The sequence below is a fragment of the Oryctolagus cuniculus genome, chromosome X (genome assembly GCF_964237555.1).
Source record: "Oryctolagus cuniculus chromosome X, mOryCun1.1, whole genome shotgun sequence".
In the NCBI taxonomy this organism is placed as follows: domain Eukaryota; kingdom Metazoa; phylum Chordata; class Mammalia; order Lagomorpha; family Leporidae; genus Oryctolagus; species Oryctolagus cuniculus.
This window is the reverse complement of record NC_091453.1, coordinates 71,772,735-71,799,930: the sequence shown is the minus strand read 5'-3', so window position 1 is coordinate 71,799,930 and position 27,196 is coordinate 71,772,735. Positions and strand designations below refer to the sequence as shown.

General features: G+C 38.5%; 2 protein-coding genes across 4 annotated transcripts in view; both read right to left on the bottom strand.

Annotated features, from left to right (window-relative positions):
• Window positions 1-414: 414 nt before the first annotated feature.
• CYSLTR1 (cysteinyl leukotriene receptor 1) overlaps window positions 415-27,196 on the bottom strand; it is a 42,479-nt gene continuing 15,697 nt past the window's right edge. For 2 of the 3 annotated variants that reach the window (XM_008272957.4, XM_051827362.2), the window contains 2 exons: window positions 7,312-7,396; window positions 415-2,583 (listed from right to left, as the gene is read on the bottom strand). In XM_008272957.4, coding sequence (XP_008271179.1) covers window positions 1,534-2,556 — 1,023 coding nt within the window. In that variant the 5' untranslated portion in view covers window positions 2,557-2,583; window positions 7,312-7,396 and the 3' untranslated portion in view covers window positions 415-1,533. Of the gene's footprint in view, window positions 2,584-7,311; window positions 7,397-19,225; window positions 19,363-27,196 lie in introns of all 3 variants that reach the window. The other variant, XM_051827363.2, reaches the window with a different exon arrangement.
• The window catches only part of LOC103351946 (mortality factor 4-like protein 1), a 74,605-nt gene continuing 59,116 nt past the window's right edge, over window positions 11,708-27,196 (bottom strand). The window contains exon 3 of the mRNA XM_051827364.2: window positions 11,708-12,131. Within this exon, the coding sequence (XP_051683324.2) occupies window positions 11,708-12,131 (424 nt within the window). The remainder of the gene's footprint in view (window positions 12,132-27,196) is intronic.

Genomic DNA, 27,196 nt, shown 5'->3' with positions numbered 1-27,196 from the left:
CTATCTTTCAACATTGTGCTTTTTTAACATACTATGCTGTTTGCTGAAGAGTAGAAGGTCTAGTAAATGAAAAATGAGGCCTAAACTTTATGATAAATATTGTATTTAATTTTGTCTCAATCAAGTGAAAGGTCATATAAAGTAAAAGTATAGGTACTTCCAAGTCTCAGGTACATTAAACAAAAAATAAATGTGCAGCAGTCTTTACTATGTGTTTGAGGTCATGTTTCTCTGTATTTTGTGATTTTTTTTTGAGGGACTGCATCATTAGAAGTGAAATAGAAATATACATATGGCAGATTCAGATATCACTTCTCCTCACATACTTTTCCTTTTCCTTCACCATTATTCCCCTTAAAATAATTAGCCTTTTGAGATGCAAAGTTAAGAAACAGACAAATCATCAGCAAAAGCTTCCCCATGAATATTATATTTCAGCTATAAGCAAGTTGTTGTTGCTGTTTTAAGAACAAAGCTTCCACTATAATATACAAAGCACTGTAAACATAGCCTTGATATTCCTGCCAAGATGCCAATAAAAAAGTGAAAAGTAAGAAACAATAATAAATGTAATAATTAACTTTCACTCATAAATGCATATATATAGCAAAGTCTCTTACACATAGTTATACACATATAGAAAAACATTTGCACGTCTTAAAAGAATTTATAACATGGACATTCAAAATTTTCTTCCAAAATCAATTCTAGTTAATATTCTGATCACAGTAACAGGCATGTGAAAAAGTAAACACCTTTTCTTCTTCTTCACATAAATTTGTAATTACTTTTGTTCATATATGGGAGTGTCAGTTGTCTGGGTTCTTAAGGAAGAATTATATGCGTTCCCTATTATTAAGTTCCCTATAGGAACTTAAGCGAACAACAAAAACTCCACTATTATTTTGGATGGTCTGAGCAGGGGGAGAAGAAAATTGGAGACAAACTGGCTTCTGATAGGTTTATCATCCTCAGTCTCCAGATTCAACATTTAGAGCTACTTGGCTAAATACTACTTTCTTCTTAGCACTTGTACGTTCTCTTCTGGAATAAATGGCCCTAGTTTCATAGACAGTCAGTACTACAAATTGTGAGACTGAAAGTGCATTTTATGTAGCTTCTGAGTCATCTCTAGTTCTCATCTGATGCTATGCATACAAAGGATATGTTAGGATGATTGAGAACTATTTGCTAATTTTATATCTTACAATTCTAGTTCTTATCCTTTGTAAAGCTTTTATTTGAGAAGGAAAGCCTTGATCTCAGACTCATGTTTTACAGGGCAAAGACACAAATATTCCCCAATTTCTGTTGAATGGTCAAAAAACTGTTTATCACTCAGTTCTTAGTTGTGGACTGATTTTTAAACATTTAGAATACTTTTAAGTATTTGATACTGTGGATGCATAAATGAGATAGATTTATAGGCACAGAGTAAGCATTTGTAAATTACTAATGAAAATTTATTATCATAAATGATTTGAAAAAAGAAACTTGTTTTGAAAACTCTTCATTAGGTTATACTGGGGGATTTTATTCTTTACATATTTCTTCTCCTTTTTCTGGCAAGGAGGGCTTCTTCTTGGGTACATAAGTCATGCTGGACAAAGAATGCTTTCTAAATGTAGAGAGCCTTCTTCTAAAGTTCCCCCCTGAAAAGAAATATAGGAGGGGGTCAAAGCAACAATTTGATGCTGCCAGAGACAAGGTTATGACCACTGATTTCTGCATTCTAAGGACAGAATCACAGGATTTCGTTTCATTGTGCAAAAAATGAAGGTGGATGGTGCGTTGAATATGATATGGCATGAAGCTGATTAAAAAGGCAGTTGTAACAACTATGATCATTCCTATAGCCTTTTTACGACTTGAAAAATTTTTCTTCATTGAATTTTTTAGTAAGGTCAGAATGATCATTGTGTAACAAACAATTATAATAACAAAAGGAATGATGAAGCCAATAAATAATGACACATAATGCAAGACAATCACATGTTTTTTAGCTTCATTGTTCTGAGGAGGCTCAAAGCACTTTGTATTATTTTTCTCATCTTTGTAAGATTTGGCCATTAAAAATGGAGAACTGCTCAAAATTACAAAAATCCAAATTCCAAAACACACAAACCTGGCTTTTTTCTGTGTGACCAAATTAATATTCTGGACTGGGAAAACAATTGCAACACAGCGGAAAAAGCTCATGGCTGTCATGAAGAAGATGCTGCAATAGAGATTGACATACAAGGCATAGGTACTGAGGCGGCACAAAAAGTCACCAAAGAACCAAATTCCTTTGTGAACATAATAGACTACACGGAGAGGCAGTGTGCACACACAAAGTAGATCTGCTATTGCTAAGTTAATCATGTATACTTGGAAGGCTGATTTCTCATGATATGTTTTTATGAGGACATAGAGCACAAAGCTATTTCCAAAGAAGCCCACAACGGAGATCATAGAGTACAAGGTGGAATACACTTGATTACGGAAGTCATCAATAGTGTCATGGCATGTGTTATTACTGGCAGAAGATACTGTCAGATTTCTGGCTTCGTCCATGTTTCTCTAGGAATTTTTTCCTGGAGCCTGTAATATATAATGAAATATAAAAAGACATTTCATGAGTTTCTGCTACACCATAAATTATAGGGAATACTAAATTTTGAATTTCATGGAGTCACTCTGTATATTTTTTGACTACAGTAGGAAGCAAGGATACTGAGGTGACGAGGAGGAATTCAACCACATCTTGTCTCCAGAAGGATTTGGATCCTCTATCACCCAGAAAACTTTTCCCTCCTTTTTCATCCATGTTTGCCTGATGAACCTCCTCTTAACCTTCGATATCTAGGCAAAAGCCATACTTCCCTGGTACTTTCCCATAATTTTTCATTTTAAATGAGTTTGTTCTTCAATTATAGAAAAGCTTTACAGATAATAGTTTCATATATATGACTTTTCTATCATCTGTTTATCTAATCACCTATTTTAAGACCTTTGAATTCTTCAGAGAGTAAAATCTGGATAAAAATGCTTGGTTCTCTTAAGAAGAGGGCCTTGTAGATACGATCTGCAGGGTGCTGTTTACACCTAAGGAAAATACTCTAATTTATTATTAATGAAACTCTTTCCCATGTAGGAGGTTCTCAATCTAGGCAGTGGTTGACTTTATTTAGAGAAATCTTAGAAGCTGTGTTATTATTTTAATGGTGGCAAAAAACTCACAGAGAGGTGAAATCCATTTCTAAAATATATGCTATAATTTAAGGTTTGGAGGAAAGATGTGGTACAAGTACTCAATTTACTTTTTGGGTGAGGAAATTGTAGCTATTTATTTTTATAGTCTTCCTAGACTTATACTCAAAACCTTAAGCTATTTCTCCTGTAGTAAGAAGTTGTTACTTGTCTAGCCTAATTCAGCTTTATCGACCAGAGCAGTCAGCAAGCTCTGATCATAAAGACCTAGGAATGAGATCATGTAGAAGTGGTGTTTTGTTTAGTGTTCTTTGAGATGTTCCTCTTATTTGTGAAGGTGGCAGCAAGTCATCAATATGTAATATGGCAGGTGATATTTGATGAAAATCTGATTTGTTCGCCTTTCACGTGACTCCTGCTCCCTGGTAAGAGAGGGGTTGGAGTTTATAAGGTGGAAAGTCTGCTCTAGCATGCAAGAACTGCCAGCAGTAGAGTGGACTGATCTTGTTCCTGTACCATGGATATAGAAACAGCTACGGCAGTGGTTGCAGGTGAGAGATGACTTTTCTGGTTTAAAGCTACTAATAATTACATTTGTTGTTGAGGATGTGTCATCCATGAGTCTAGTTATCCCAGTTGTTTCATTTATTCTTTCGTTAAATAAATTTATTATTATTATTATTTTTACCAAGAACTGTTGGTATAGTATTTAAAAAACTGAAAAGGAATAGTTCTGAGGCCACAGAGAAAAATGAGACCACTATTCTTAACCTCTGCATTATTTCTAGTTACTTGCCTCTTTCACTATTGTTTCTGTGAACTCAGATGCAGTTGTGGAAGGAAGGAACACTGTCTAAAGTTAATCCAGTCTTTTTTGTTAGTCCTTTATTGGGTGTTTTCTCCAAATTGGGCAATATTATTCTGCAAGGCACTAGATGGTGCTGTTGAGATTTTTGATATGGACCTTTCTTTTTCCAGCTTTATGGAGGTACAGATGACAAAAGTTGCATGTACTTGATGTACAGGCACAATGTGATGTACAACGTGATGGCTTGACATACACAGACATTGTGAAATGATAATGATTAACCCAATCACTTCACAATGGGATGATTATTTAGGTGTACATTGTGAAATGAGTATCACAGTCAAATTAATTAACACATCTATCATCTCACATATTTACCATTTTTGGTGTGTGATGAGAATGGTTAAGGCCTAGTTTCATAGCTAATTTCAAGTATACAATAAATTGTTATTCACTATAGTCAGAACTTATTCATCTTATTATTCATCTTATAACTGAAGTTTTACATCATTTGAACATCTCTCAAGCCCCTGGAAACCACCCTTTCATCTTCTGATTCATATTGATTTTCAAAGAACCACACGTGAAAGGCATTAGATAATTATTAACAGCTCTTCCTACCAGCATCAGCCCTCAATCTGTCTTGTGACAAATAACTTTCCACACATTAATTGTAGCTTCAAATTATGTCATGTAGTAACTTTAAAACCTTCATCACATGACAGCATCAACTTTGTATGATTACTAAAATGAAACTGAATTCATTAGAATTTGGCATTTCCCTCAGAGTGAAAGACATTTTAGTAGTTGCTTATCTACCTGGATTTCCACTTTGACTTTATTTTAGACTTCTGTGTATATCTACCAGCTTGGCAATACATCTAAGAAGAGGATTTTCTTTGTTCTATCCCTTTTCAATAAAAGGACCAGATAGGGAATCCAGTCAGCCTTATTGGAAAAAAAATTTATTGTCTCCTCTTTTAAAAAATATATTGTTTTTATTCTGCTATCATAAAAGCCATCTATAAACTCATAATCTAGAAAAAGCTAAGTACTGATAACATTCTGGTGCTTATCTTTGCCATGTGTATATTGTGTGTGTACATGTAAATATCTCTATGTGTTTTTATCTAATATGCATCATGCTGTATTTACCATTTTGTAATATGGTTTTTAATTCTTTTTTTAAAAAATATTTATTTATTTATTTGAAAGGCAGAGTTACAGGGAGGCAGAATGAGAGAGAGAGAGAGAGAGAAGAGAGAGAGAGAGAGAAAGAGAGAGAAAAAAAGAGACAGTCTTCCATCTGCTGGCTCACTCCCCAGTCAGCCACAAGGGCCAGAGCTGAGCCGATCTGAGCCAGGAGCCAGGAGCCAGGAGCTTCTTATGGGTCTCCCGTGTGGGTACAGGGGTCCAAGAACTTGAGCTATCCTCTACTGCTTTCCTAGACCACAGCAGAGAGCTGTATCAGAAGTGGAGCAGCTAGGACAAGAACCGGCACCCAAATGGGAGGCTGGCACTGTAGGTAGCAGCTTTACCCGCTACGCCACAGTGCCAGCCCCTGTTTTTTTACTTCTTTATTTATAATATTTCACAGATTTTTCTCATGTTGTTAAATATTCCTCTCCACCCACCCCCCTGCCAGAAAAACCCTTCAATGTTTCCTGAGTGCCTTTGGGATAAAATATGGACTTCTTGGTGTGATCTTTAAACCTTAAGGCTCCCTACAGTTAGGCTGCAATTTATCTTTCACTTCTCTTCTTTACAAACACTGTAGTTAAAGGAAACAACTGTTTTTCTATACCAGACACATGTGCCAGAAGTTTTATTACCTTGCTGTCTTTTTCTCATGCTATTTCTTCTACTAGAAATGCGCTTTCCTCCATCTACATGTATGCAATAACACCTTTCAGCCCAAATTATACCTTCTTGATTAAGCCTTCTCCTACCCTACATTCAAAGCAATTTCTTTGTTGAGTTTCTAGGGGACTTGAATCCTATTTTGGAAATCAAGTGTTTGTACAAATGTGTTACGTTCCCTCCTAGATGATCTGATTTATATATAAGAAAGTATCCCATAGAGGGCCACATAAATGCTCAATGACTGTTCAGTGAATAAGTAAATAAAGGACAGAGCAAGTTGGGCTTTGGAAGGTATAATTTATCATGTAAATCCTTTTGGAATCATCCCATTCCAATATAATCTAAAATCTTTCCAGTCTCAGAGTCTGAAGTTACTGTGAAGTTGCTTTCTAAAGTACTAAGGAACGTAAGCCCTCATATCATTGACATAAAGTAATCATTTATTTGTCTGTTATACGTTATAAATAAACTTGAAATTCTCAGATTTTTGAATAAAAGATGTCAAACAAAACTGGTAAGTTGAGAAACATATGATCTCTGTCCCATTTCTAAACTTCCCGGCCTTTATAGAAGACCAAGATAAGCTTTTCTATAAATTCTGATATTTAAATTCAAATGTTTATTTACAACGAAATCAAATCAGTGACTTATAGTAGGCCATAAAAAGTATACTGTAAAACTTTCTAACCAGAAATGAATTCTAGAGGGGTTTAGATCATTTAGTACACACCATTCATTTCATCAGTGATGGCTTTACTTGTCTGAAACAGTATTTAATTCATTTATATAGGATTTATTGTGATCCTCCAATAATATGACTGCAACTAGATGGGTACAGAAAGTTCCTTTGGAAAGCTATGATCCCTAAAAACTCATCTCTGCAGTTAAGCAGCTTGCAGTCTGGTGGGAGAGAGGAGTGATAACTCAAGGAGTGGAGAGGTTACAATATTCACACAGTATAGTGAAAACTATCTTAGTGCAAAACAAGTGGGTCACTAATTGATCAATAAGAGGTTAAAATAGGGGCAGGTGCAGTGGCTCACTTGGTTAATCCTCCACCTGTGGCACCGGCACCCCATATGGGCGCCAGGTTCTAGTCCTGGTTGCTCCTCTTCCAGTCCAGCTCTCTGCTGTGGCCCCGGAAGGCAGTGGAGGATGGCCCAAGTGCTTGGGCCCCTGCACCCTCATGGGAAACCAGGAGAAGCACCTGGCTCCTGGCTTTGGATCTGTGTAGCTCCGGCCGTAGCTGCCATTTTGGGGGTGAACCAATGGAAGGAAGTCCTTTCTGTCTCTCATTCTCTCGCTGTCTAACTGTAGCTGTCAAATAAAAAAAAGGTAGCAATAAACATAAACTAAGTTGATTTAATTTTACTCCAGGTGATGGAGTTACTTTGTTAAAGTAGTTGCAAGTTGAAAATATAAGGTTCATCTTAAAAATGGAGCCATACCTATTCGTAGCACTGAAGTATCCTTCAAAAATGTTCCTTATGATGGTTAATGCTTCTTATGCTGTAATATCAGAGGAAGCCCAAACTGAAATCAAAAGATTGAAAAGGAAGTTAACAAACTTAAAAGAAATTCAGAGGATCATGGGAACTTCTCTGTCCTAAAGAGTGATCCAGAGTGTGTGATGGAACATCAAAGCTTTACTGAGAGATTCTACACCTCCTTCTTTTCCATCCAAACTTTTATACGTTTCAAGGGAGAAACTTGGGATAAAGGCCATGGCTAGTTCAAGTATTTACTGCTTTATCTAAAGATGAATACAGCATTGTAAAGCATCCCTATTTTATGAAACCATAGTATTTCCCCTATATTATCTTCTAAGCAGCTTGTTATAAAATCCAAAGGAGGAATAATTTGGAAGTTCATATCCAAGGATATAGTTTGCTAAGAATAAGAATTAGAACATTAAAAATACCAAGTATCTTTGTGTGGATGGTTTTGGAACAGTTTTTCTTGAAGGATTCACGACTTAAAAGATCATGAACTAGGGGGCCAGTGGCATAGCAGATTAAGGCACTGCCTACAATGCTGGCATCCCATATGGCCACTGGTTCTTGTCCTGGATGATGTATTTCTGACACAGCTCCCTGCTAATGGCCTGGGAAAACAGTGGAGAAAAGTGGAGATCCAGCAGTGGAGAAAGCAGTGGGAAAGCTAATGGCCCAAGTCTTTGGGCTCCTGCACCCACATGGGAGACCTAGAAGAAGGTCCTGGCCCAGCCCCAGCCCTTGTGGCCATTTGGGGAATGAATTAGCATATGGAAGATCTCTCTCTCTCTCTCTCTCTCTCTCCCTCCCTGTACCTCCTTCCCTCCCTCCCTCCCTCTGTATAACTCTGCCTTTCAAATACATAAAATAAATCTTAAAAAAGACTATGAACTCACAATGACATTTATTATTTATATCATTACTTTTGGCATACATGATATATTTTCTAAGGTCAAGTGTTTTAAAACTTTATATAGTTAGCTTTTCATGAATATGTGTTTTCTTTTCTTCCATTATCCAATAATTTAACAAAGTATAATGACTCTGAAAGAAAAGAGCAGAGAACGGCATTCTTGAAGTCAACCTGAACACTTTTCTTCTAAATTTTTGTTGTTCTATGAGAACCTTCATTCTTGTCTGGAGCATTCTCAGAGACTGGTCATTTTCTTTTATGTGTGGTCCAAGTACCAAGAAAATAAAGCCATTCCTCCTGTTTATTCTGACCAAGTGAAACATGATTGAACTTTTTGAAGGAACACTACTGAAGAAAAGGAAGTCAAAAGGAAAATAAAAATGCAAAAACATGAAGTGTAGTCTGGTTTCTAAAGTAGGAACTTGAACCTAAAGCTAATATTGCAGTTTGCATCCACCTGCCCCCCCCCAGATAAGGATTTGACATAGGTAACTTAGTACTGTCTGGGTGAAATATGGGTTGCAGATGAGGAGTTACTCAGAATTGGCTTTTATATGTTTCTAACCAGGCAGTTTGTTTAGCTTGTCCTGGGTATCTCTACATCAATTTAAAAGATGAAAAACTGTGAAATATTGGAGAGAATTCAGAGCAAAGGTGTCTATCAAGTATCACATTTTGGAGTGTAAATTTTATAAAGACTATGGAAATAAAAATATGAAAGGGTGTCTGCTGCAACTTTATTGATAATAGCAAAAAATGAATTACAAATGTACATCATCTCATGAATGGATGGCAAACTTGTTCTGTAAATAATCTGATAGCAAATGTTTTAGGCTTTATAGATCTGAGGGTCTCCATTGCAATTACTCAACTCATTCCCTGGAAAGAAAGCAACTGTAACAATATTGTAATGAACGGGCATGGCATGTCAAATAAAACTGTGTTTGTGAACACTGAAAAAAATGATGTACTGACTTAATGCTCAGTGATTCTGAAATTGTATGATTCCATTCATCTTACTTATTGAGAAGACAAACTTTGGCTTTCATGGTTTTGTGTTTAGATGAAACTTGTATTTCTCCCTAGTGTGGAACAAGAAAGAAAGTTTATTAATTTTAAAGACCTATTTATAAGAAATATATATTATCAGCCTAATGGACTAATTATATATTTCTATGATGGCTGTGCAATTATAGTTAAGCCTAATTTTTACATGCATGAGTGAATAAATGTCACATTGTTTGGGCAACAGCATAGTGTTTTTTCAGGTTTGTGATTCTAAGGGATCATCTGTGGTTCATTTAGAAATTTTCAGCTTTGTACATGGCTGCACTTAATACTTTCACTCCTGCCTCTTCTCTTTTCAGTTTCATTAATGACTCTTTCCTTTTTTTAAAAATTAATTTCACAGATAGAGTTAGACAGTGAGAGAGAGACAGAGGGAAAGGTCTTCCTTCCATTGGTTCACCCCTGAAATGGCCTTTACGGCAGGAGCTACGCCGATCCAAAGCCAGGAGCCAGGTGCTTCCTTTGGGTCTCCCATGTGGGTGCAGGAGCCTAAGCACTTGGGCCATCCTCCACTGCTTTCCTGGGCCACAGCAGAGAGCTGGACTGGAAGAGGAGCAACCGGGACTAGAACCCGGCGCCCATATGGGGTGCCGGTGCCACAGGCGGAGGATTAACTAAGTGAGCCATGGTACCAGCACCAATGACTCTTTTCTTACAGGAGTTTCTGCCAGTATTAGACTTTACCATTCTTATTTGGGTGATTGGGTTGGTGAAGCTAAAGTGACAAAGTGTAGATATATGATTTTGATTTCAATTGTTTGATTCAGGAGTTACTCAGATCTTTTATTTTGGTCATATTAAGTTTAATTTAGGTGTGGTCAACAAATATTTATGGAATATCTATTCATGTAAGGAAAAGAGTACTTTTTCTCCATCAGCCCTTAGCCCTTATTCTATATTGATTATGTGACCTGGACAAGCTCTAGTCAAGAAGATAAATGAGAAAGCCTAGAGATAGTCTAAAAATTTTAAGTCCCAACTTATATACCATTCAACTTTATCATTGTGTGGTGTGGTCCAAGTTGAGCTGATGATCCAGAAATGTGCCTAAGCTGATATTGTCAATTAAATGAAATGATAATCTCTCATTTGTGTTTATAGGCAAGCAAAATCTATTCTTTATCCCCTCAACCCAATTTCATATTCTTTAAATTGACACATAATTATTGTTCATATTTATAGAGTTCAGTGTGGTGTTTCAATGCTTATATACCATGTATACTTATCAGATCAGGGTAATTGACATTTCCATCTACTTATCATTTCTTTATGTTTGGATCCTTTGATGTCCTGTCTTCTAGTTCTTCATGAAATATATAGTACGTTGTTATGAACTGTAGCCACCATACTGTGATTTGGAGCACTAGAACTTAATACTTCTGTGTTTTCGTACTCCTTATCCAACCCTACCACCCCGTTCTTTCTCACCTTGCCACCCTTTGCAGCTTCTAGTAATCAGTATTCTAATTTCAGATCAACTTTTTAGTTTCCACATATAAGAGAGAACATGTGGCATTTGTCTTTCTGTGCCAGGCCTATTTCACTTAACATAATGTGTGCCTATTCCATTGATTTTGCTGCAAATGTCAGGGTTTCATTCTTTTTATGGCTGAATAATGTTCCTTTGTGTATGTGTATATAATATTGTTTTTGTTTTTAAATTTTTATTTATTATTTGAGATGGACAGAGAGCGAGAGAGCAACAGAGCAAGTGAGCGAGTGAGATAGATTCTCTTCACTGGTTCGTTTTGCCAAATGACTGCTATGGTCAGAGCTGGATGAGGAGCAAAGCCGGGAGCCAGAATTGCAATGCAGGTCATCCATATGGGAGACAGGAACTCAATTATGTGTGCCACACTCCTGTCTCCCAGGGTCTGCATTGGCAGAAAACTAGATTCAAGAGTTAGAGCTGAGATTTTTTTTAACTTTTATTTAATGAATATAAATTTCCAAAGTACAGCTTATGGATTACAATGGCTTCCCCCCCATAACGTCCCTCCCACCCACAACCCTCCCCTTTCCCACTCCCTCTCCCCTTCCATTCACATCAAGATTCATTTTCGATTCTCTTTATATACAGAAGATCAGTTTAGCATACATTAAGTAAAGATTTCAACAGTTTTAGAGCTGAGATTTGAATCCAGTCATTTGATGTGGAATGCGGGTGTCTTAACTGTTAAACTAAATGCCAGCTCCCCATATTGCATATTCTTTTCTCTCTGCCTCTGCCTCTCTGTAACTCTGCCTTTAAAATAAATAAATAAATCTTTAAAAAAAGTAAAAAAAGTACATCATTTGTACAAGAGAAGGACTAAAAACAAAAATGTGTTTACAGAGATACCAATATTGAGTGAGTGAGTGTGCCACCTCTCACACAGCTTTCCGGTGGTACTCAGGGGGAGCCACTTCATAATCACTGGCGCTAAACAAAGTTGCTGAATTCTTTGCCAGGTACTTTAGGAAATCATGAAGATAATTCAGTAACAAAGCAAGGCTCTTCTCATCCAGAGGTGTATAAGCCAACATCGCTCCAATTCGCACAAATAATCGCAGTAGATGTGGCGCTCCATACACCTGGGACATTGGTGCGTCAGGATGATCTGCGAGGATTTCAGCGTACTGTGGTCTCTCAAATTTATAGAGCAGCTGAGTGCCCAGCATTACGTTGAAGTATTCTTTTATCCCTGCCACAACTTCATTAACAGCGTATTCCTTATTATCTGTGTTTCCACGAGATTTCTTGTAATTTGCATAATCCTCCAAAATGGAATCCACATTCTTCTTCGCAGATGTACTTTGAAGATGTTAGTGTATAACAGAATTGATGTTTGTTTTCTGTTTGATTTTGAACAGAGAAAATAAAAGGGGTTGCAGCTCCTTTTTTTCTTTTCTTACTTTTTCATTTCAAAGTTGCTACCAGTGTATTCAGTGGTGGACAACAGAGGGACATGCTGTAGAGTGTTTTATTGCCTAGTCGACAAAGCTGCTTTTGAATGCTGGTGGTTCTATTCCTTTGACACTACGCACTTTTATAATATGTGTTAATGCTATATGACAAGATGCTCTGATTCTTAGTGCCAAAGGTTCAATTCAGTGTATATAACTGAACACACTCATCCATTTGTGCTCTTTTTTTTTTTTTTTAATGGTGCTTAAAGTAAAGAGCCCATCCTTGGCAAGTCATCCATGTGGTTCCTTAGGCATTTTATCTTTGCTCAAATTGTTGAAGAATGGTGGCTTGTTTCATGGTTTTTGTATTTGTGTCTAATGCACGTTTTAACACAATAGACGCAATGCATTGTGTAGCTACAGTTTTCTGGAAAAGTTGATCTTTTAGGAATTGTTTTTCAGATCTTCAATAAAGTTTTTCTTTAAATTTCAAAAAAAAAGTAAAAAAAACTTTTTTATTTAAAGATTTATTTATTTACTTGAAAGGCAGAGAGAGAGAGAGAGACAGACAGACAGAGATCTTCCATCCATTGGTTCATTCCCCAAATGGCCACAATGACCAGTCTGCAGCCAGGAGCCTCGAATGCCATCTGGGTCTCTCACATGGGTGGCAGGAGACCAAGGAATTGGGCCGTCTTCTGCTGCTTTCCCAGATGCATTAGCAGAGAGCTGAATTGGAAGTGGAGCAGCTGGGACACAAACTGGCACCCATATGGGATGCTGGCACCACAGGTGGCTGCTTAACCTGCTGTGCTACAATGCTGGCCCCAAATTGATTTTTGTATAGGATTAGAGGTAGAGATCTAGCTTCATTCTTCCACATATGGATATCCAGTTTTCATAACATTACTTAATGAAGAAATTCTCTTTCTTTAATGTATGTTTGTCATGCTTTTGTTGAGAGTCAGTTAGCTGTAGGTGCAAAAATTTATTTCTGAGTTCTCTATTCCGTTCCATTGGTCTGTGACAATTGTATGCTGGTACTATGCTGTCTTTTTTTAAAATTAAAAAAAGAATTTTTATTTATTTTTATGCATTTCATAAATGCAACTTTAGGAACATAGTAATTCTTCCCACTGTATCTGCCCTCCTCCTCCTCCTCCCCCTCCCTCTCTCATTCCCAGTCCTGTTTTTACTAAGATCTATTTTCTTCTAACCTTATACACAGAAGATTAACTCTGTTCTAGGTAAACAGTTCAGCACTTCATAATAGGAAAAAAAAGAAAAAGAAAGAAACAAAACAAAAAACACGAAAAAAGCCAAGAACAAAATCTGTTCCTCAGCAGTCCAGACAAGGGCTGTTTAAAGTCATTGCATCTCGATGGTAATTTCGCTTTTTTTTTTTTTAAGAAACTTTATTAGCTTTAAAGAAGAACTCAAGAATGATGCATCTTTTATGAGCATTTAGACATAACTAATTTATGTAACATAAGAATACCTTCCACTTAATACACCAAAATGAAGTAATTCTTTGAGAACAAGTTTTACTATTAAGTCTCAAAATGTCCCTTTGAGGACAGAGGTCCTGCATGGGAAGTTAGTGCACAGTGACTCCTGTTGTTTATTTAACAATTAATACTCTTATGTATTATATCAGTGATCACCCAAGGCTCTTGACATGAGCCGCCTAAGCTATAGAAGCCGTTTGAATCCACAAACTCATCAGTATTTGGACAAGGCCATAGGCAAAGTGGAAGCTCTCTCCTCCCTTCAGAGGAAAGTACATCTTTCTCTTTTTTTATTTATTTGACAAGGTGAGTTTACAGACAGTGAGAGAGAGAGAGAAAGCAAGGTCTTCCTTCCATTGGTTCACCTCCCAAATGACTGCAACGGCCGGAGCTATGCTGATCTGAAGCCAGGAGCCAGGAGTTTCTTCCTGGTCTCCCATGTGGGTTCAGAGGCCCAAGCACTTGGGCCATCCTCCACTGCTATCCCAGGCCACAGAAGAGAGCTGGACTGGAAGAGGAGAACTGGGACTAGAACCAGGTGCCCATATGGGATGCTGGCACCGCAGGCGGAGGATTAACCTAGTGTGCCATGGCGCCGGCCCTAGTACATCCCTCTTTGTTGGTCACTTCTTTCCACTGGGGTCTTGCCCACAGAGTTCTTTCATGTAGAACATTTTTGCCACAATGTCTTGGCTTTCCATGCCTGAAATATACTCCCCTGGGCTTTTCAGCCAAACCAGAATGATTCTGAGGTCAGAGTTCTGCTTAAGGTGATTGTTATTCTATGAATCTGCTGTATGGGCTACTTCCCATGTTGGAGCATTCACTCCTTTTAAATTCTGTCTATTACTACTACCAAACACTTATTCCTATTTATATGATTGATAAAACACTTGATCCTATTTATATGATCACTTTAACACTTAATCCTATCCATATCATCTATATAACACTTAGAATTATGCTGTCTTGTTTACTATAGCTTTGTATGTATTGAGATCAGTTATTGTGGTGCCTTCTTTTTTATTCAAACTTCCTTTTACCATTTGACATCTTCTTGGTTCTATAGGAACTTAAGAATTTTTTTTCCATTTCTGTGAAGAGTGACATTGTTATTTTAATAGGAATTTCATCGAAGTTGTAAATTGCTTTGTAGTACGGACATTTTAACAATATTAATTCTTCCAATGCATGAACATGGACATCCTTCATTCTTTGTATACTTCCTTCAGTTTCTTTCTTTTTTTAAGATTTATTTATTTATTTGAAAGGCAGAGTTACAGAGAGGCCGAGGCTGAGGGAGAGAGAGAGAGAGAGAGAGAAATTTTCTATCTGCTGGTTCACTCCCCAAATGGTCACAGCAGCCGGAGCTGGGCTGATCTGAAGCCAGGAACCAGGAGCTTCTTCTGGGTCTCTGACAAGGGTGCAGGAGCCTAAGGACTTGGGCCATCCTCTACTGCTTCCCCAGGCCATAGCAGAGAGCTGGATTGGAAGTGGAGCAGCTGAAATTCGAACTGGCACCCATATAGGATGCCAGCACTGTAGGTGGCAGTTTTACCTGCTATGCCACAGCACCAGCCCCTCTGCAGTTTCTTAAGTGTTTTGTAATTTTCATGGTGAGGTCTTTCATTTTCTTGGTAGAATTTTTTGGTAACTATTTTAAATGGAATGACTTCATGATTTCTTTAACAAATTTGTCATTGGTGTTTAAACATGCTCCTGGCTTTTTTTGTTTGTTTGTTTAATTGGTATCTTGCAACTTTACTAAATCTGTTTGGCAGTTCTTAGGTCTTTTGGTATAGTCTTTAGGTTTTCCTACATACAGAGTCATGTAATCTGCAACCATGGTTAACTTGATTTCTCTTTCTATTTGTATGCCTTTTCTTACTCTTGTATAATTGCTCTAGGACTTTTATTACTGTATTGTAATAAGGTCATGAAAGGAGGCATCCTTATCTTGCTCTAGATCTTAAAGGAATTCTGCTGTTTTGCATTAAATATGATGTTGGATTGTTTTTAACCACATATAGCCTTTATTATTTTGAAGTATATTTCTTCTATACCTGATTTGTTCAGAAGTTTTATTGTGAAAGTAAGTAGTTTTATCCAGTGCTTTTCTGCATCTGTTGAGATGGTCACATTATTCTTACTTTTCATTCTGTTGATGTGATACATATGCTTTTGAATTGCATATGTTGGACTATCCTTTAATCCTTAGGATAAGTCCCACTTGGTCATGGTATATCATCTTCTTGATGTATTGTTGAATTTGAGTTGCTAGTATTTTTTTTTAATTTGACAGATAAAATTACAGACAGTGAGAGAGACAGAGAGAAAGGTCTTCCGTTGGTTCACCCCCCAAATGGCCGCTACGGCCGGAGTTACGCTGATCCAAAGCCAGGAGCCAGGTGCTTCCTTTGGGTCTCCCATGCGGGTGCAGGGGCCCAAGCACTTGGTCCATCCTCCACTGCCTTCCTGGGCCACAGCAGAGAGCTGGACTGGAAGAGGCACAACTGGGACTAGAACCTGGCTCCCATATGGGATGCCGGCGCTACAGGCGGAGGATTAACCAAGTGAGCCACGGCGCCGGCCCAAGTTGCTAGTATTTGTTGGAAATTTTTGCATTCATGTTCATCAGGGATATTAATCTCTATTTTTCTTTTTCTGCTGTGTCGTTCTCTGTTTTTTTTTGTATCAGGGTAATGATGGCTTCCAAAGAATTTGGAAGATTTCCCTCCCTTCCAAGTCTTTGGAATAGTTTAAGAATTGGTATTAGTTCTTTAAATGTGTAGTAGAATTTACCAATGAATCAATCTCTTTATGGGCTATTCTTTGTTGGGAGACTTTTTATTATTGACTTAATCTCATTACTCATTATTGATCTGTTTAAGCTTTTTTTATCTTCATGCTTAAACTTTGATAAGTTATATGTGTCCAGGAATTTATCATTTATTTTAGGCCTTCCAATTTGTTGGTTTTAAAATTATTTTGGTTTTCTTTCCTTTACAGTACTGCAGTATTTTGTTTGTACTTTTTTTTGGACAAATTTTATTTATCACTTTGTAGTGGTCATCTCTGTGGTTGTTCAACTTAAACTTCAACATATATTCCCACCCCACTCCGTCAGACTGAAAGGGCAATAAACAAGTCTTATTCTTTTTGTTTTTCCTGCTGTACATATTACAGTGCATTTTAAGGATTGTAAATCAATTTTGAATAACCCAGGCCGGCGCCGCGGCTCACTAGGCTAATCCTCCAACTAGCGGCGCCGGCACACCGGGTTCTAGTCCCAGTTGGGGAGCTGGATTCTGTCCGGGTTGCCCCTCTTCCAGGCCAGCTCTCTGCTGTGGCCAGGGAGTTCAGTGGAGGATGGCCCAAGTGCTTGGGCCCTGCACCCACATGGGAGACCAGGAGAAGTACCTGGCTCCTGCCATCGGATCAGCGCGGTGCGCCGGCCGCAGCGCGCCGGCCGCGGCGGCCATTGGAGGGTGAACCAACGGCAAAGGAAGACCTTTCTCTCTCTCTCACTGTCCATTCTGCCTGTCAAAAAAATTTTTGAGTAACCCATTTCCTTTATCATGTTGGTGATGTTTTATCAAAATTAGAGGGAATAATTGCATGAAAAAATATGAGCATGATAGAAAATTTGTAGAACTAGTAGGCAGAAGATTTGGATCTGATGGATGATTAATATTTCTTGGGCAAATCGATTCCCTTCTGTGAGATCTTCATTGTTTTGTGATACAAGAGATTTGAATCTGAGGAAAAATTTCAATTACTCTTTTAATGTATCAGCTGTATTCAGGATATAGGCTTGACCAGGCCCTCTGAAGGCAATACAGTAGTTCTAGATCTGACAGTAGTTTATAAGCTAAGTAATAACTTCATGATTTAAAGTTGCCCCATTTGTCAGTGTTCACAAGTCCTTCTTTGTGGTACCCCTTTTGTTTTACAAGTCATGGCATCTCTTGTTCTATCAGAAGAGCCAACATTCTTTAGGTCTTTTAAGAGACAAACTCCTAAAGTCATCTTTCTTAGTTTTTAATCTTCTGTTTTATGAGGTGCCTATCCTGCTTGATCATACGGCTTCAGGATTCCAGGACTAGTGATCCATCCATCCATATCTCAACTGATGCCTACAACCTACATTGTAAAGTTTTAACAGGCTTTGATTCCTAGGAAAGTGTATCTCTTCCCTAATGTGGACCATTTTGGATCTTTGGAACCTTAATAACCCAAACAAATAAGTCCCTTTTCCAGAAGTATGAAAGTTTAAACACACACACACACACACACACATACACACAGGAGAGAGAGAGAGAGATCTTCCATCTTCTGATTCACTCCTCAAATAGCCACAAGAGCTGGAATTGGGCCGGGCCAAAGCTGTGACCCTGGAACTCCATCCAGGTCTTCCACATGAGTGGCAGGGACCCAGATATTGAGCCATCATCTACTGCTTCTCTAGGCTAAACATTAGCAGGAAGTTGGATCAGAAGTACAGGAGCCAAGACTCAAACTAGTCACTACAATGTGGGATATAGGCATCCCAAGAGGTCGATTAACTGCGGAGCTAAATTCCCATTCCATACTGTAAATTTATCAGCATAATACCAAACACTTCTCTAAGATGTATTTAATTCTTTGAAAAATTTCTTCCTGGGTTACCTGGGCACTTTTTAGAATAAGAAATGGAAGGACAAAGAGTGATTTATCAGTGTCCTAGTGTTCAGGCCTTTATAAAGATTTGAGACCAAACATGATCACAGACTGAGTCATAGGACAAAATGAAAGTTATATTTACACACAACTCTAAGATGAACCAAGGCACTGTAAACAAGTCAGTAAAAGGAAGTATATGTTAGGATAATAAAAACAATTCTCAAACATAGCTTCTTAGTAGAAGGAAGCTACCAGTAGTCACTATAGAAGTCTCTGGGATTAAATGACTTAGTTTTACAAAATGTTAACCCTGAAAATATGTTTAGAGAACATATGCCCGAACCCACTCCCTCCTGACCCAGAAAGATAAAATGATTGCTGAAAGTAATGTACAGCAGCAGAAAAAGGATGCCTGACTCATAGTTCAGTGCTATTTTCACTACACCAGTATTTAAGTTTCAGATTCCACAGGGCCTTTCAATAAACACTGACCCATGAGAAATTTGTATACTTGTCCAAATCATAGCAGTTGAATAAAGTGTTGTACAGAGGACTGCACAAATGCCTAAGATTGATCCACTTCTTTGTTATCTTTTTTATTATAACTTGGGAATACTTTTCACTCAATATTAGAAATGGCAATTTTCTTTTAAATTTCCATCTTTCTCTTCTGTTCAATCTATTCTTATCACTTATGCAGATTTAATCTTCTTAAAGCACAGTTCTAATCATATCATTTCCCTCTCAAAAGTCTCCAGTGACCTATTAATTGAACTCGGACAACTATTCAAGACTGTAATAATATTCCATCCTAACTTTATAGACTCACCTCTCCATTGTTTGCTATAAAATATGACTCCATGATTAGCTCCATCCCTCCTTTGGTTTCTTTTCCTTTGCCCAGGTCATGTTTCCATCTATGAAATGCCCTTTATTGTCATCATTACCAGATGTAATTTTAACCACCTGTAAGACAATGTCATATTACCTCCTACATAAAAACATTACTGTCCCATGTTCTACTGTGATATACTAGTTATATTAAGGGAACCTCTTTTTTAAGTTTTATTTATTTGAAAGCCAAGTTACAGAGAGAGAAAGGGAGAAACAGAGAGGCATCTTCCATTTGTTGGTTTACTCCTCAAATGGCCACAATGGCCAGAGCCGGGCAAGACCAAAGCCAGGAAACAGGAGTTTCTACTGGGTCTCCTTCGTGGGTGCAGGGACTCGAGGATTTGGCCATTTTCTGATGCTTTTCTACACACATTAGCAGGAAGTTGGATTGGAAGTGGAGCAGCCAGGACTCAAACCGGTGCCCATATAAGATGTCGACATCGCAAGCAGTAGCTTTACCTGCTACGCTGCAATGCCGGTCCCAAGGGAACATCTTTATCTTTTTTTTTTTTTTTTTGATAGGCAGAGTTAGACAGTGAGAGAGAGAGAGAGAGAGAGAGAGAGAAAGGTCTTCCCTTTTCCGCCGGTTCACCCCCAAGTGGCCGCTATGGCTGGTGTGTTGCGGCTGGCATGCTGCGCCGATCCGAAGCCAGGAGCCAGGTGCCTCCTCCTGGTCTCCCATGCGGGTGCAGGGCCCAAGGACCTGGGCCATCCTCCACTGCACTCCCAGGCCACAGCAGAGAGCTGGACTGGAAGAGGAGCAACCGGGACAGAATCCGGCGCCGCGACCAGGACTAGAACCCGGGATGCCGGCACCGCAGGCGGAGGATTAGCCTAGTAAGCCATGGCATGGGCCCCAAGGGAACCTCTTAACTTGTCATTTCTGTTCTATGTCTTTGGAAAACAAGACCAAGCCCTGCTTAGATAACATTTTATATATATTTTAATATATATTTTTATCATTTTATACAAAAATTTATTTTTATATAAAATTTTATTATTTTATATAAAACATTTTATATATATTTATATATTTATTTAAATATATATAAAATCTACTAGAGGGAAGCACATTTTTTAACGTTTATTTATATAATATAAATTTCAAAAGTATAACTTTTGGATTATAGTGGTTCTTCCCCCCATAACCACACTCCCACCTGCAAACCATCCCATCTCCTATTCCTTCTCCCATTAGAAAAACCTCCCTATCTCGCCACCAACTACTTGTGAAATAATTGATCAGTAAATATGTAATTTTTAGAATGCTTTTATTTAATAAATATAAATTTCATAGGTACAGCTTTAGGAATATAGTGGTTCTTCCCCCCAAAACCACCTTCCCACCCCAACTCCCATCCCACCTCCTACTCCTTCTCCCATCCCATTCTTAAGATTCATTTTTGATTATCTTTATATACAGAAGATCAACTCTATGCTAAGTAAAGATTTCAACAGTTTGCACCCACACTGACACACAAAGTATAAAGTACTGTTTGAAGACTAGTTTTACAATTAATTTTCATGGTACAACACATTAAGGACAGAGGTCCTACATGGGGAGCAAGTGCACATTGACTCCATTGTTGATCTAACAATTGACACTCTTATTTATAACATCAGTAATCACCCGAGGCTCTTGACATGAGCTGCCAAGGCTATGGAAGCTTCCTGAGTTCACAAACTCTGATCTTATTTAGACAAGGACATAGTCAAAGTGGAAGTTCTCTCCTCCCTTCAGAGAAAGGTATCTCCTTCTTTGATGACCCCTTCTTTCCACCGAGATCTCACTCACAGAAATCTTTCATTTAACTCATTTTTTTTGCCACAGTGTCTTGGCTTTCCATGCCTGAGAAACTTTCATGGACTTTTTAGCCAGATATGAATGCCTTAAGGACTGATTCTGAGTCCAGAGTGCTGTTTAGGACATCTGTCATTCTATGAGTCTGCTGCGTATCCTGCTTCCCATGTTGGATCGTTCTCTCCTTTTTAATTCTATCAGTTAGTATTAGCAGACACTAGTCTTATTTATGTGATCCCTTTGATACTTAATCCTATCTTTATGATCAGTTATGAACTTAAGCTGATCACTGTAGCTAGAAGATGGCATTGGTACCTGCCAACTTAATGGGATTTGGAGTCCCATGGCAAGTTTCTAGCTTTACCCTTAGGGGTAAGTCTGAGCTAGCATGTGCTGAACTGTACATCTCCTCCCTCTCTTATTCCCACTCTTATTTTTAACAGGGATCAATTTTCAGTTGGGTTTAGACACCTAAGAGTAATTTGAACATAGACATTTTAACAAATGTAATGCATTGCATCATTACAGTTGGCTATTTCAATGGAAGTACATAATTGATACAGAGAGTGGAAATAATTAGTGTATTATTAGAAAAGGCTTCATGAAAGGTAGAAGGCTAGGGCAGATGGAGAGGAGAATTGTGGGCCAGGGAGGCAGATAGAATGAGCAAGGCATGGCATATTTAAAGAAGAGCTTTAAATGGCTGAAATGTAAGGTGAAAGGTATATGTATATGCATGTATGTGTATTTGTGTCTGGTGTGTGATTGTAGTATGGGATGTTTTAGGTTGAAAAGAAATATAGGAACTGGATCATAAAGGGTCATGTTTGCCATTTCAGATCATTTGAATTTATCCTCTTGGAAATGCAGAGCTATTAAGGGATGCAGAGTGTGAGAAGAATATTGACATGTAAGGGAAAGGGGAACCATTGTGACAAAGATAGAGGTTGCTCATCCCCGAGATTCCTGATTTCCTTGATGAAGTAAGAGAGAATGTTTTCTTCTGAGATTAAGCGAGCTGCAGTGTGGTTCAGCTCTTCTAAAGAAGGATGAAGGTCTGAATAGTGGCCCTGAGGAACTGGAGAGGAATATTACCAAGAAGGGACTAAAAGGCTAATGGAAATTTGAGAGTATGGATTTTTAAACGTCCCAATCTTCATGATTGTGTGATTTACTCCAGTGCTCAGCAAGCACCCTAAGTGTAGGAGAAAAATGTGAATGCTTAAATTGATCTATGGCTGGGGTCATAGAGCAAGTATTATGGAAGAACAGTTGGGTAAGGAAGTTAAGAATGCTATCAAAAGAATGGTTAAAAGAGAAGTTTAATAGATTGGAGAAGAAAGGGAAGGACCAAAGGACTTGATTTTCACTGAAATGTGGAAAACGGTATTGTGGTTACAGGGAAATGAGAGAACTGAAAGTCTAGCAGCTGTGGTCAGAGTGTGATATACTGAAATTCAAAATTTCAGTTCTCTGATGACAAAGAAGGCCCCAAGTGTAGCCGTGGAATGAGTAACCAGGGTGGAATATAAATGGGGATTATTCAAGATCAGGTGGTCAAGAACATTTGAAGTAATTTTGCTGGGTTAGTTAATCACATGAAAGATGAAGTTTACCAATATCAGGATTCAGGATAGAAAGGAAGACTCAGCCAAATGTCAAAATTTTCAGTGAATTAGGAAAAAATGCTAACAAGTCAATAGGTGATGCTGTTAATATGGAAGATTAGAGGGTAACATGGATGATTGACTTTTTGTATTATGGTAGAAGTGATACCAGGGATACAGAAGACAGATAACAGATTATCTGATAGAAGATAGGATGTAAAAAATAATCAGTTTAACATTTGATGAGAAGGACCCAATTTCACTTAAAGAAAGGATAGGGAGGGATAATTATTCTAAAAGGTTTAGGATGTAGAAGAATTTACTAACAGTGAGGAAATGTTTGCTAAAATGGTCAGAGGTGGGGCAGGTGCTGTGGTGCAATGGGTTAAGGTCCCTGGCTTTTGTGGGCATTTGAGGAGTGAACCAGTCGATGGAAGATTAATCCCCCCCTTTCACTTTCACTCTCACCCTGCCTTTCTTCTTTTTTCTTTTTTTTTAACTTTTATTTAATGAATATAAATTTCCAAAGTACAGCTTATGGATTACAATGGCTTCCCTCCCATAACGTCCCTCCCACTCGCAACCCTCCCCTTTCCCACTCCCTCTCCCTTTCCATTCACATCAAGATTCATTTTCGATTCTCTTTATATACAGAAGATCAGTTTAGCATACATTAAGTAAAGATTTCAACAGTTTGCTCCCACACAGAAACACAAAGTGAAAAATACTGTTTGAGTACTAGTTATAGCATTAAACCACAATGTACAGCACACTAAGGACAGAGATCCTACATGAGGAGTAAGTGCACAGTGACTCCTGTTGTTGACTTAACAAATTGACACTCTTGTTTATGGCCTCAGTAATCACCCTAGGCTCTTGTCATGAGCTGCCAAGGCTATGGAAGTCCCCTGAGTTAAAGTGAAATGAACACGATGAGAAACGGTGACTTGATCAGCCCTCACCCTGACTGTTGATGAGCAACTTGATATGTTATCCCTCTTAGCATTTTTTTTGTTTGTTCTACTTAATACTTTTGGTTGAATACTGTAATCAACACACAATTATTCTTAAGTGCTGAAACTTAACTGAAAAGTGATTGTCGTTAAATATAAGAGTGGGAATAAGAGAGGGAAGAGATGTGCAATTCGGGACATGCTCAAACTGACTTACCTCCAACGGTAGAGTTAGAAACATACCAGGGGATTCCAATTCAATCCCATCAAGGTGGCACGTACCGATGCCATCTCACTAGTCCCAGTGATCAATTTCTGTTCACAATTGATCATAATGATAGGACTAAGAACCAAAGGGATCATATAAACAAGAATAGTGCCTGCCTTTCAAATAAATACATAAATATTATGAAAAGAAAGGTGAGCTATTGAAGGAGGAGTTAGGAGAAGGAAGTATAGGATGTTCTCAGAATGTTAGAACCTTCAAGACCAGTTGATCAGAGAGGTCAACCACAGAATTCAACTTGCTGTTTCTACTTATTTTGTGTTTCTACTTCTTATTTTTAATTTTTTGAGTAATTTGTGTATTTTCCCAATATGTACCATTGAATTATAGACATTTTGAGGACAAAGATCAGATCTAATTAATATGAACAGTTTCTGCAGAACCTAGCAAGGAGAACTATCCTTTGAACCCAATAAATGTGCTGACAATGAGGTTAAGCCTCACCCCAGTTAGAATGGCTTTCATACAGAAATCAACAAATAACAAATGCTGGCGAGGATGTGGGGAAAAAGGTACCCTAATCTACTGTTGGTAGGAATGTAAACTGGTAAAACCACTATGGAAAACAGTTTGGAGATACTTCAGAAATCTGAATATAACCATACCACATGACCCAGCTATCCCACTTCTGGGAATTTATCCAAGGGAAATGAAATCAGCAAATAAAGGAGTGATCTGCACCCCCATGTTTATTGCAGCTCAATTCACAATAGCTTAGACATGAAATCAACCTAAATGCTCATCAACGGAAGACTAGATAAATTATGGGATGTGTAATCTATGGAATACTACACAGCGTCAAAAAATAAATGAAATCCGGTCATTTGCAACAAAATGGATGAATCTGGAAAACATCATATTTAGTGAAATAAATCAGTCACAAAGGGACAAATATCACATGTTCTTCCTGATCTGTGATAACTATTAGAGCACCTAAAAGGACATCTGTAGAAGTAAAATTGACACTTTGAGAAGCAATGACTTGAACAGCCCTTGTCTTGACTGTTGAGGAAGTCTTTTTTTTTAGATTATTTATTTATTTATTTATTTGACAGGTAGAGTTACAGACAGAGAGAGAGAGACAGGTCGTCCTTCTGTTGGTTCACCCCCCAAATGGCCACCATGGCTGGCGCTGCACCGATCCGAAGCCAGGAGCCAGGAGCCTTCTCCTGGTCTCCCATGTGGGTGCAGGGGCCCAAGCACTTGGGCCATCTTCCACTGCTCTCCCGGGCCACTGCAGAGAGCTGGACTGGAAGAGGAGCAAGCAGGATTAGAACCAGCGCCCATATGGGATGCTGGCACTGCAGGCGGAGGATTAACCGAGTGAGCCACGCTCCAGGCCCCCTTTTTTTTCTTCTTAATACTATTGGTTGAACTCTTTACTTAACATAGAGTTAATCATATGTGTATAAAGTCAATTGAAAATAGATCGCACAAAAAGGGAGAGAACAATCCATCATGGGAAGCGGGATACACAACAGACTCATAGAATGGCAGATGTCCTAAACAGAACTCTGGCCTCAGAATCAGCCCTTAAGGCATTCGGATGTGGCTGAAGAGCCCATGAGAGTATTTTAGGCATGGAAAGCCAAGACACTCTGGAAAAAAAAAAGAAGACCTAAATGAAGGATCTCCGCGAGTGAGATCCCAGTGGAAAGAATGGGGCCATCAAAGGAGGTACCTTTCTCTGAAGGGAGGAGAGAACTTCCACTTTGACTATGACCCTGGCGGAATAAGATCGAAGTCAGCGAACTCAAAAGGCTTACATAGCCTTGGCAACTCATGACTAGAGCCTAGGGAGATTACTGACGCCATAAACAAGAGTGTCAAATTGTTAAGTCAACAACAGGAGTCACTGTGTACTTACTTCTCATGCGGGATCTGTCCTTAATGTGTTGTCCAATGTGAAGTAATGCTATAACTAGTACTGAAACACTTCGTGTTTCTGTGTGGGTGCAAACTGATGAAATCTTTACTTAATATATACTAAATCGATCTTCTGTATATAAAGAGAATTGAAAATGAATCTTGATGTGAATGGAATGGGAGAGGGAGCCGGAGATGGGAGGGGTGCGAGTGGGAGGGAAATTATGGGGGGGGGAGCCAATGTAATCCATAAACTGTAATTTAGAAATTTATATTTACTAAATAAAAAAAAACACACACACACACAAAAAGAAAATAGATCCCAGTAAAAAATAAGAGTGGGAATAAGAGAGGGAGGAGGAAGTTTGTAACTGTAAATCTGTATAGTTTGCATACATTCCTACAGACTTAATTCTAAGAGTACAGTTTATTTTTTCATTTTTTAATAGATTGATTGATTTATTTGAAAGAGTTACACAGAGAGAGGAGAGGTAGAGAGAGAGAGAGAGGTCTTCCATCTGATGTTTCACTCCCCAATTGGCCGCAACGGCTGGAGCTATGCCAATCCGAAGCCAGGAGCCAGGAGCTTCTTCCTGGCCTCCCATGCGGGTGCAGGGGCCAAGGACTTGGGCCATCTTCTACTGTTTTCCCAGGCCATAGCAGAGAGCTGGATCGGAAGTGGAGCAGCTGGGTCTCGAACCGGTACCCATATGGGATGCTGGCGCTTTAGGACAGGGTGTTAACCCAATGTGCCACAGCGCCGATCCCAGGGTACAGTTTAAAAACTTGCCATGATCATGTCAAGATCCTCAGGTGATCATTGATGTCATCAATAGGGTGTTAATTGTTAAATCAACAACAGGAGTTACTATGCACTTACTTACTCCCCATGTAGGACCTCTGTCCTCAATGTGTTGTACTATGAGAATTAACTGTAAAACCTGTGCTTAAACAGTACTTTATACTTTGTGTATGTGGGTGGGTGCAAACTGTTGAGATCTTTACTTAGTATAGAGTTGCTCTTCTGTATATAAATTTAATTAAAAGCAAATCTTAATGAAGAATGGGATGGGAGAGAGATTAGGAGGTGTGATGGGAGTTGGGGTGAGAGGGCAGATGTGGTGGGAAGAACCACTATATTCCTAAAGCTGTACCTATGAAATTTGTAGGGATGGGGAGAGAGGGAGGGAGGGAGGGATGGAGGGAGATAGAGAGAGAGAGAGAGAAAGAGAGAGATCCATCTTCCATCTGCTGGTTCATTCCCTAAATGGCCACAGTGGTCAAAAGCCTGGAGCCAGAAGCTTCTTCCAGTCTCCCATGCGGGTTCAGGGACCCAAGAACTTGGGCCATTTTCCTGTGATTTATTAGACTCATTAGCAAAGAGCTGGATTGA